Source organism: Oculina patagonica, chromosome 7, assembly GCF_052425735.1.
Source record: "Oculina patagonica isolate OP01 chromosome 7, crgOcupat, whole genome shotgun sequence".
Lineage (NCBI taxonomy): Eukaryota > Metazoa > Cnidaria > Anthozoa > Scleractinia > Oculinidae > Oculina > Oculina patagonica.
Window position 1 is genome coordinate 917,849 of NC_135764.1, and position 11,414 is coordinate 929,262.

The window sequence follows — 11,414 nt, forward strand, 5'->3', positions numbered from 1 at the left end:
CTATCCAAACGAGAACACGTTGAAAGTGATCATGGAGCTCTCTAGTGGGTACGTCGTTGATTTTACACCAGATGATAGTCTAAGAGAGCTGCTAGGTTTTGAGGCAACTACATACAATACACAGACAAATGAAAGCACCAATCCAGTACAGATCATCCCTGTTAATTCAATCTTAATCAACGTAGACGTTGTTGAAGGTTCATACGTTAGTGGAACACCCAAACCAATCATCTATTCATTCTTTCCAAATGTTGGTCCTGGCTTTAAAATCATCGAGGTACCAAGAAACCTTGTGTATTTACGAATGAATCGTAAGCAGATTGCTAACATGCGTGTTCGAATCACTGATCAAAATGATAAGTTATTAAATCTTCGTGGAGAAAATATTACGATAAGGCTACACATAAAAGAGTTGTAGATCAATGAAAAAAAAAATAGTCTAAAATAATCTACACATAATTTAGTATTAAATATGTCAAGATATCAGAAGTATGGTGTATCCATTTCCGATGGACAAAAAGACAAGATCAAATCCGCAATAGATCATAAGCAAGGTGTTTCTATTAAATTGAGTCATGGTGATTTGGAAGGCAAAGACGTTCTCGCACTTACGAAGACTCAATTGAATAAGATTGGTAAAGCACATCAGGAAGGTAAGGGAGTCACCCTCAAGTTGAGCAAGGCGCAGGTGGAGGCTAACGCAAAAGTAGAGGGTGGATTCCTTGCAGCCTTGGCAAGGATGCTTTTACCAGTAGCAGCTAGAGCTTTACCTGCAGTAGGTAAGGCCTTAGGAGTTGGCGCGTTGACTGGGTTAGCAAACCAAGGTGTAAATGCCCTATTTGGTGGTTCAGGTCATGATGGTGCGGGGTTGTATCTCAAAAAGGGTGGATGTATGTGTCAAATTGAAACAGACGGTCGAGGACTATATCTTTCACCTACACCCTCGAGTGGAGGTTCGCTAGGAGTTATGGAAGGTGATGGATTATACTTGAATCCTCCAGGAACTTATCAGTTACGGAAGGTGGGTAAAGGCCTTCTCCTCGGTAAAGACAGTCCATTCAAGAACATACCACTGCTCAATATTCTTTTGTAAAAATTTGGGAATAAACTGATTATCATTTTCTTTTCACGCAGCATGAAAAGAAAAAAAGCTCGGTTTAGGGATTAGTTTATATAGGTAGTAGGTGACGATAGTTAAAGTTGATGGTATAGGGATCGGTTTTGTTTGCATCAAACCATTCATTACGAATGATACATTTATCATCAAGTTCAAGTTTGTCTTCGAGACCTGTTTCACGTAGGTATTTTTCATATAAAGACCACTTTGAACGAAAGTCAATCCGTGCGTAGCTATTATCCTGGAGTTTGTAGCGTGGTAGGTACCAATCTCTATAAATAAATGCAAATATAAGTGTTTGTTCTAAAAGCGATGCCATCTTTCTATAATTATAAAAAATAATCTTTATTACTTTTTTTGATTTTTTTTCAATTTTTCATCCATCAAAAGTTGCTTTGTTGAGGGGTAAGCATACGACGATGAGCCACCACACCATCTGTCATAGGGGAGAAATTCATCTCCGATACGCGAAGACGCACAGATGCTCCATAGCTGCTCTGCCCATGTGAACCCCAATAGATACCATCCCAACGTACAACAGGATGGGCAATACCACAAACATTACTGTTTGAACTATGCAAATACTTGAAAGGGGATATAGGTTTATCACCTGGGCCGTAAATCTCAGTTTTGCAACGCATTGCGGAACCCGTACCTTTGGTATCAAATTTGATGAACATTCTCTCTGGCCTTGACTTGTTAACAAACTTTTTATTTGTTGATGAGTCTTTGTAGTAAGAATAGCTGTAAACCGGCTTAACAGCGTACGTCCAATCTTCATCAGTTTTAGCTGTAGCGTAAGCACTATACGCTGGTGCGGGAACCTTACGCTTGGACACACTGCAAAAACGCTTCATGGCAGCGACAGTAATATTCCACATCTGATCGAAAGCATGTTTAGTTGCTCTCTCAGACTTTGTGGGGTTGTCAACAGTCGTTGGTGAATTTAGAGGATAGACAATTTGTAAACCCGCAATGTTGCTCAAGTCGCGGTCCTCCAAATTCACATCCATGCCCCAAATACCATCAAAGCCCCAGATTTTTTGGGGAGATAGCTCAACGTAGATGGGGAGTTTTGTTCCATTTGGACCGGGAATGTACACATCTGAGGTAGTCCATTCGATGGTATTATTTCCTTGGGTGAATGAGTAAGATTTGGGTTCTTCAACAACAACCTTACTCCAGTCAAAGTCGGTTTCGAGAGAGACAAAAACGTCTTCATTGGTATCAAGGTTGTTGTCACAAAGTGATGTAGAGTTCATTTCTGTGATATATATATTCATCTTCAAGATAATCTTTATTACTTTTTTTGATTTTTTTCCGAAAATTATCTTCCAGCAATACTTATTATTTGAAAGTCGCCACCTGGTACGAATGTGACAACTTTATGATTCACACCGTTAACTGTAATAGGACCTCCTACGTTGAAAACCCAATCGGTTATCGCAACATCAAGCAATAACGGATACACAGCGAACTGCATCAAACCTTGCGTTGGAGAATATATCGTTAAAACGATCTTATTTTTCCCTTCTGGAGAATCTTGTAACGTTACCGAGCCATTACCTAGCGGTAGAGAACCACTCTCTAATTGTTCCTCGGTTAATTCAAACTCAGATGTTTTGATAAATGATCCACCACTTCCAAAAACTTCAACTGAAGTTGAGGTTTCAACGAAGAACTTCCGATTGCTCGTTAGTACTCCATAATTGAACGTATCAGTTCCATCGGTTTCCTTCTTATGCGACACGGTAAATGTATATGTTCCCGCCGTCTGGTTCTCAATTCTATTCTCTATCACACTTGCCCCATCAGACTGACGAGATAAAGAGAATATGCAATCGAGTTTCGGTGAAAAGGCACTGGAAGGCAAACGATATGTAGTCGTAATTGTTATCGTAGCTTGACCGTTGATTGATAACGAATCACTCGTAAGATCAAAAGAAGTGACCGTTGCATTATCACCTTCTGTTCGGACGACACCCCAAGGTGCGATGCGTGTATAAGGTGCACTCGAGGAAACCTCAACCTCGCTACTCAGCTTAGCAAAAAAATTACTATTTAGCGTCATACTTTTAACAATCTCTTCATCGACATATTTTTTTGTAGCAGGTTGATTATCCGTAGTGGGGGGTTGCACATTTTCTATGGTTTGAAAACCCATATTAAGCTGACCAGTCATCACCCCGGTGCCGTCAAGCTTCAGATACCGACCATCAGCGTATGTTGTATTAATCGCATCACCATCAGCTTGAGGAAGGGGTAGGTTTGTTATTCGAAAGCTATCCGCATTGAGATTACCTGTCATTGCATTAGCTCCATCCTTTCTCAAAAACGTGTTGTTAACACTTTGTAGTGTGACAGCAGTTTGATTGTCAACATACGCCCTTGATGTTGCTGAAGAGGTTAACGAGGGGGTTGATGGTAAACCAGTGATATTATTTCCATTCATTGCAATAGCTCCACCAACAGATCCTCCAGCTACCTTTGAGAGGTAAGTTTGACTCGCTGTTTGAAAAATACTTGTAGTCTCATCTGCAATTGATTGATCAACATAGCCTTTCGTGGCTGCAGTACCATCTGGATCACCAGGTGCTGGTGATTGAAGGTTCTCGATTTTGTGACCATTCATGCTCACATCACCGGTAAAGCTACTCGAGCCGTCTTTACGCATAAAATTAGTGTCAACATAGCTCTGAGAAACACCACCACCACCACCACCACCACCACCACTCTGTGAGCTAGACACTAACACTCCAATAGGATTCCCAAATCTATCGGTTGTAACACCAAATTTGTTAACAGGCATTGTAATTATGTTATTTTATGATTATGTTATTTTAAATTAACTCTAAAATAAGTTGGAAGTAACACTGTGAAACGTCTTTACACTTACATCATTTTTACACCTATTTAACACATGTAAACAAAGGTGTCCACAGATTACTTGTTCAGGCGACTGAATCTCATATGTTGAGTACATAACACCTTTACCAAGATACTTCCGCAATTCCAGCGGTGGTTGCAGACCAAAGCTATCAAAATAGAGCTTTGTTTTACCATCCTTCAGATAACAGACCCAATGCGTTCCACTTCCAAGAGTTTTGTCGAGATTGATGATACCGCATTCATTCTTCCTTGAACGTTTTGGAAGATTGTCACGCATGAATACACCTCTTATAGGTATTTCAAGCTTGTCACAAGCATTGATTAATTCTACGTTGGTAAGTGGTTTGTTGGGGAGTACCAACCCATCAACATCTATTTGCTGTGCCATAATTTTTTATATATAAAGATATATTTATTAATCCTTATATTAGATCATGCCTGTGCACAAATTTATTACTAAACAGCAAAAAAGCAATATCCTTCAACTGGGTTTGACAAAAGTAATTCCACACACTACTCTCGAACATCCACCCATTCGGGATGGTAATAAAATCATTGTTTATGCGCAAAAAGACATGAAAATGACCTGTGATCCAAAGATGCTTGCTCTAGGCATAGGAGCAAACATAACTCAAAAATCACTCACCATATCACTACCGCAGGAGTTAAGGTATCGTCGTCTCGGTCTGATCAACTCTGTCATTGCTGAGAGCTGTGATGATATCATCGTTTCGGTAGGTGTCTTTCCAGATACAAACACTCAATCAACGCGTAACTTAAACGTATTAATTCAAAAAGGCACACCACTTTGTATATTGATGTTGTGAAAAGATCTAAAAACTTTTCTTTTATAATAGAAAGAATGGAGTATTCACATGAGATGCAAGCAGAAAATTATATTGAATTAGGTCAACGATTACGAGAGGCAACACCATCAGCACCACCTCCTTCACCTACCCCTGGAAGTTATCCTATTGCTCATGCAACACGGCTGCATAGCATAAATCAAATGATATCTGAGCTTGAGAAAGAAAAAACTGAGCGTGAAGCTCTAGTGAAGCGGTATAAGAAATTTATGAGTGCAGCACACGTTGTCGATCATTCTTGCACAACCTTAGCAGTGGGTGCAACAGCAGCTGGACTTGCGGTGTTGACAACAATAGTGGGAACGCCGATAGCGGTTGCTATTCAATCGACTGGCTTAGCTTTTGGGTGTGGTACTCTCTTAGCAAAGTATGTTTTTAGGAAGACTTCAGTCAAAAACAAAAAGCATGCAAAGATTGTGGAGTTGTGTCAATCCACACTTCAAGATATTCGAGCCGAAACATCAAAGGCATTGTCCAATGGTCATGTATCAGATGAACAGTACCGGCTTTGCCTCGATCTACATCGAAAGTATGAACAAATGAAGAAAAGAGTACAGACACGCGCCGAGGCGAAAATATCCGACCTTGAACAGCAAAATGCTTGGATGGAGCAAGGTCGAAAAGACGCAATCAAGGAGATCGAAAAAAGCCTATTCAAGAGAACTTTCTCAAGGCGAAGTCAAATTTTGGTTTCAACCTCAACCTCAACGTAATCATTGGTTTTCGATTGAAAATCGATTGAAAATTCAATTGAAAATTGCTTAAGTTTTCGACTTAAATTCGAGTCGAAAAACGATTTAATACTTTCCAAACCTTATTCAAAGATCTAAGACAATGAGCTTTATCAAAATAAGCGATCCGAAACGGAGAGACGAGATAATTCAAGAATATCTTCGCACCAAGAGGTCGATACAAAAACAGTCGTTTGACAAGATTCTCGAAGATAAAAATATCTATACACAGCAAGAAAAGCTGTTCAAACCTATAATCGATGCACAGAAAGACGAGGGAGAGAAGTTGCAGAAGGAGCTTCAAAAAGTGACGAGCTCACTCGAACCTTTGAAAATGCTGCCAACCCCAACCCCAACCCCAGCTGTCCCTTTACCGATTGACGTTCCTGAACTTGATGTAACTAAGCTTGGTGATATTGCCACCAAAGCCCTTTCTGTATCATTGTCTAAGAATGCTAAAAAAGAATATGACAATGTAACTGGAATAAATATTGGTGGCGATGGCAAGTTCTATCTGGGTGATAGTGAGGTTAATATTGAAGGAAACGACCTTATTATTAATGATAAGAGATATACAGGTACACCAGGGCTTTGGTCGCTCTTAACGTCAAAGAAACCAGAGCTTAATGTAACCTACGACAAGGATGACCTCGAGCCGTACAGCGAAATAATGCAGAGCACTAACGCCATTCGATCGGAAACGAAACCAAACGCTCCAAAGTTGAACACTGGAGACAAGTGGAAGAATATTTTGAGGGATATTTGGAATGAGCAAAAGAATAAGAAAGGTAAAAAGGCAAAATCAAAACAGCCGATGACGAGTACACCAAAGCCGAAAGGCAAGGGAGTTGAGTTCCTCCCATCAGACCCTAAACAGTTACTTGAGCTGCTTAGGGTCTCCTATGCGAGTAATCAAGCTGGGAATAATGGTGAGCGAAATCGAATAGTTTCCATCTTAGAAACATTACTTAGGATGGGTGTAATCACGAAAAACGATTATAAAACTATGGCTACAAGTATCAAGGATTAGACAAACATGTATCTCCCACCTAAAAATATCTCCACGCATCCTAGATATGCAGGTTCTGGTGTATTTGGTTCGATTGGAAAAGTACTGGGTAAGGTAGCATCAAAGGCGAGCGGTGAGGCTGCGAAGAAGTTAGCAAAGAAAGCTGTCAGTACGGCTGGTGAACAAGCCTCGAAAGCAATTCTAAAGAAAACGCAAGCTGTAGCTGATGAGAAGGTAGCCCAACTCCTTGATAAAGCTATGAAGAAAATGGCAAAGCCAAAAACTCAAACGAAGCCGAAGCCGAATGTGGTTACTCAAGCGAAGGAGGTTCTGAAGGCAGTTCCGAATGTGGTTACTCAGCCGGTATCACCTGAAGCGATAATAAACAACTTGATCGCAGGTTCAGGAAAACCTAAAAAAAGTAACATCTTAACGCTACAGGATATCATAAATCGAGGAATCAATACCCCCGTCCTACCTCAAGCTATAACTTTTGGTAGCGGTATCAAAACGTTGTAGATCTTAACCCTATTTTTCTTTACCGAACGGTAAAGAAATCTTCTTTATCAAGATCTAGTCCTAAAACTCCTCATCAGAATCCTCATCAAAATCCTCATCAAAATCCCCAGCACCCCACTCCTTCGCAAGAAAATACAGTTCTTTATAATTATTATGTCTACCTAATGTAGAACCCTCAAGCATCTCATCAAAATCTGTGGCACCCCACTCCTTTGCTAGTACACACAAATCTATATTACCTTTTGTTGCAGCATAAAAAAGCATCTCATCAAAGTTTGTGGCACCCCACTCTTTTGCAAGGTAACACAAATCTTTATTACCAGCGAGTGTGGTATAATTAAGCATCTCATTAAAGTTTATAGCACCCCACTCCTTTGCGAGTACACACAAATCTTTATGACCACCAAATGCAGCGCCACAAAGCATCCAGTCGTAGTCCGTAGCGCTCCACTCCTTCGCGAGTACACACAAATCTTTATGTCCGCTAAGTGCACCCTCATAAAGCATTTTGCAAAAGTTTTTGGCACCCCATTCCCTCGCGAGTAAACACAGATCTTTATGTCCTCCTTTTGCAGCACCAAACAAAACTTTATCAGAGGTTTTGTAATTCCAACATTTTGAGTTTTGGTGTATCCACTTCAACAACTCCGTTCGACCTTCAAAGGCGAGTTTGTTTATCGATGAAACATTGTCGAGTTTTGCAGAGTTTAAAATGTTATACCACGAGCATGAAACCATTCTGAGTGAAGGTGAATGCTCTGTGATACTGTAGAGTATTGCCTCAACTACTTCATATGGTAATTTACTAAAATCCATCCTTACTTAACTTCTTATATTTTATATATAGATTTGGATTTCTTTAATCATTTTTTTTAAAAAAAAATAGATTTTTTAAAAATTTAGTGCTAGCCTCAACTTACAGCCTGTAGTGTCCATATGCGAGAGTGTTTACTTTATCTGAAAGGATAACTCTCTTGTCATCATTGCTAGACAGCGCAACCTTATTCACTTCTTCGGTAAAGACTTCATGATTCCTTGAACGTATGACTGTCATCTTTCGTAACTGTGATGTGCCTTCAAAGAGACAACTCCTATAGTCGTTGAACTTGATGTCTTTCGCAATAACGTTCTTCTTCACGCCTTTGCACTTTTTCTCCTCTTTTCCTTCATGCATCTTATAAGCATATAGCTTCGCTCTCAAACCTACAAATTCCTTGATTATCTTACCACCAGCCTCATCTTTGAACATTCCGACAACCTTCTTGTTCAAACCTGTCTTAATTCCGCTTGGATGATCCTTTGGATAGTTGCTGGTGTCGAATAACTTCTCTACGTCATCATTGATATCCTTGTAGAAATCTTCAGTCTCAATCTCATAAGCGAGGGAGTCGGTGTCAGTGAAGAGAAGTTTGGCTTTATCATTATATTTCTTCTTCATATAATTGTAGTGAAAGTCATACATCAAGGTCTTGCTGAGGTCGAGGATAGACATACCGAGATAGACAGGCTTGTTGTACACGATCTTCGTCTTCTTCATCTCAATTGCACACAGATCCTCGTTGAAGATGGTGAGATGTTTGAAATTTGGGCGTGATGTGAGCTTAGTTGCTCGCTTCTCAGAATTGACAAGATGTATATCAACGCGTTTTCGTACATTCTCCATCGTCTTACCGAAGACTGAGTTGTTCATTAACTTGAAAAAGTCCTTCTCAAAGTCACTCTTTGCCTTCGCACGCAGATGTGTGTTCAGATCGATGTATTCCTTCAACCATGCTCGCTCTTCGAATTTAATACCTCGATGGATTTTCGTTATCTTCAAACCGAGACTCTCATATTGTTTCAGAGCCTCTGAATGAACGACGTATCGCGTTTTGTTGTTGAGATTTGGGATAAGCTTCTCCACTTTTCCAACCACTAACCGTTCCGGGGCGAGTGGATATTCGTTGTGTAAATCATGTAGCTCTTTGGGGTACTCTATATCAACATCGAGGATACATGCAATGTTCCTCCACTCATTCAATTCCTGTTCTTTCATCCACTCAAAGTTTCCGACTGGGAGCTTTTTACTCATAGCCCAACCATAGAGGTTGTTTGCGTCTAAGTAAACGATGTACTTCGATGGTTTTGATGAGTCAAACTTCTCACTCATATACTTATTGTTAGCCTCGGCATGTCTTTTAGAAATCATTGAAATTCCCCCGCGAAGTCCACTTTCTACCATTAGAAGCATATCAGGATCTGTCAACAGTTCAAGGTTGATCTTCGTCAATTTAAGACACGCATCCCAAGCTAATCCTGGCGCAGTGTAATACCAACAAGGATCGAGTTCATAATTCTTTTTGCAGACCTTACGGAAGTTTTCAAAGACATCAGCAAGGAGAAGAACGTCAGACTTGTTGTACAGATCGTGATAATCTCCGAAAGTCTTCATGTTGAAAGTCTTCCATACGTTCTGCGCATGCTTATAGTCTTCGGTAGTGATAGACTCGCCCGTTAATGATGAGTAAAAGGCTTCGATTTTTGGTAGTTGTGTCTCATTCATTTTATCGAGCGAGTCCATCCATTCATATGGGTAAACACCCTTTCTCTTCAGCAACTCAAGCTCTGATTGGGAAAAGTATCTCCCTGTGTTAACAAAGTCGGAGTCTCCCAAATTAGCAACGAGATTTGCAAGAGATGAATTCATGAATTTAGCACTATCGAGGAAGCGCAGCTCACGTTTGATCAACCTCTCCTTGCCCTCCTTGTCAACAAACTTATCCACCTCAACTTCCTTTGTAAAGCTGATGTACTTCTCTTTGTTGTTTGGAATGCAGCCTATTTTACCTTCACTAACACCAAGGTTCTTGATGAATAGATGTGCATCATAGCCGGAAAGGTTGTGGAAATATACTGGGGTAAACTTTGGAACGCGCGCTTCCAAGCTGCAGCTTTTGTGCGCAGCACCACGAAACTTGCCGGTAAAATAACAGTGGTCACGAACTTTGACATTCTTTTCATCAAAGCCACCGCCACCACAGATCCAACACTTATCAGCCTCGTTAAATTTATTGTTATCGATATTTGTGAAAATCATTCTTTTCGGCGGATGTGAGGTGTATATCGACTTTACCTCCTTCTCTAGCTCCTCTACAAATCTCTGCGCTACGTCCTCATCCACTGATTTCGCTCTATACTCAACTAGTTTATCATATTGATCATCAAAGGTGCATTTAATAAAGTAGCAGAAACCATCTGGTTTGTGTTTTTGTTGTTTCATTGTGTATGACTTATCAGGATTCGGTTGGGCTGTGTGAAAAGCCTTCATCATTGATTCGAAATCAGCAATAATATAAAAGGGTACGTCTATCTTCTTATGATGATGACCAAATGATACTGATGACCCCTTTTTCGGCATAACCACTTTCACCCCTTCGTGTTGACCGCATAACTCTTTGTGGTCATCGAGCAAGTCTTGCCGACCAAATGAATTGAGACATCTCATGCAGTAAAACTCCTTCCTCTCATTCTTTGTTGTCTGTGATGCTAATAGACGACTCATATCCTTTATTAAGCAGTAGTGTTTATTTTCGTCTTTGTGAATGAGGAGTAGGTTTATTTCTGTGGAGTAGCCGAACACACTAGGTCTCAAGGGATATACTTTGTTTTCATCATCGTAGCCTAAAACATTCACATTTATCTCATTCAATGCCTCAAATTTATGGATATCTTTCAACTCTACAGGAAATTTAATTCCTTCCCATTTCAGCTCAAGTGATTGCTCTCGTAATTTTTTGGTGATCCTTTCTGCATTCTTATCAACTGGGTTCAGCGCTCTCGTAACACACCATTTAAAACATTCATTATCCTCGTTCTTCATATTTATGATTGCTTTCTTATTCTTGATTTTTGGTGGTAGTGGAATGTAGGAGGATCCGCTCAGAGGTTGGTGCTTAATGGTGTGAAGTGTAACATTCTCGATCGATTCTATTACCCAACCACTACCTTCTTTTTGAAAACATGATAGACTATCCATTATCTTATCCACTGATAAATCATAAATTTCTGTGAGGTTGGTACCTTTAAAGATTGCGTGAGGAAGCCCGTGGAAAAAAGCGATCTCGAGCTTTTGATCTCCTGTCTCGAGATCTGTCTTTGACATCACACACTCGACAACTATTTTAGCCTTGACGTTTCTGTTTTTGCGTAGGTGGTTGATGATTAGCGGTTGAACAGCTGACAATAATTCCTTAAGATCGGTAAAAACCCCCTTTTGTCTTACATCAATGGTATACTGTTTTACA

The 11,414-nt window shown here is 40.1% G+C and overlaps 2 protein-coding genes across 2 annotated transcripts; one reads left to right on the forward strand and one right to left on the reverse strand.

Annotated features, from left to right (window-relative positions):
* Nucleotides 1–5,706: 5,706 nt before the first annotated feature.
* LOC144661046 (uncharacterized) lies at nucleotides 5,707–6,633 on the forward strand. Its single transcript, XM_078521756.1, has one exon. It carries the CDS (start codon nucleotides 5,707–5,709, stop codon nucleotides 6,631–6,633), a length of 927 nt encoding a protein of 308 aa, XP_078377882.1.
* A 1,414-nt stretch (nucleotides 6,634–8,047) lies between these two features.
* On the reverse strand, nucleotides 8,048–8,623 carry LOC144661047 (uncharacterized). The gene has a single exon (XM_078521758.1). It carries the CDS (start codon nucleotides 8,621–8,623, stop codon nucleotides 8,048–8,050), a length of 576 nt encoding a protein of 191 aa, XP_078377884.1.
* Nucleotides 8,624–11,414: the final 2,791 nt, after the last annotated feature.

Bases quoted from the DNA above. Each gene is read 5' to 3' on its own strand.
- LOC144661046 (XM_078521756.1), top strand. From the start codon at position 5,707: ATGAGCTTTATCAAAATAAGCGATCCGAAACGGAGAGACGAGATAATT.
- LOC144661047 (XM_078521758.1), bottom strand. From the start codon at position 8,623: ATGTCTATCCTCGACCTCAGCAAGACCTTGATGTATGACTTTCACTAC.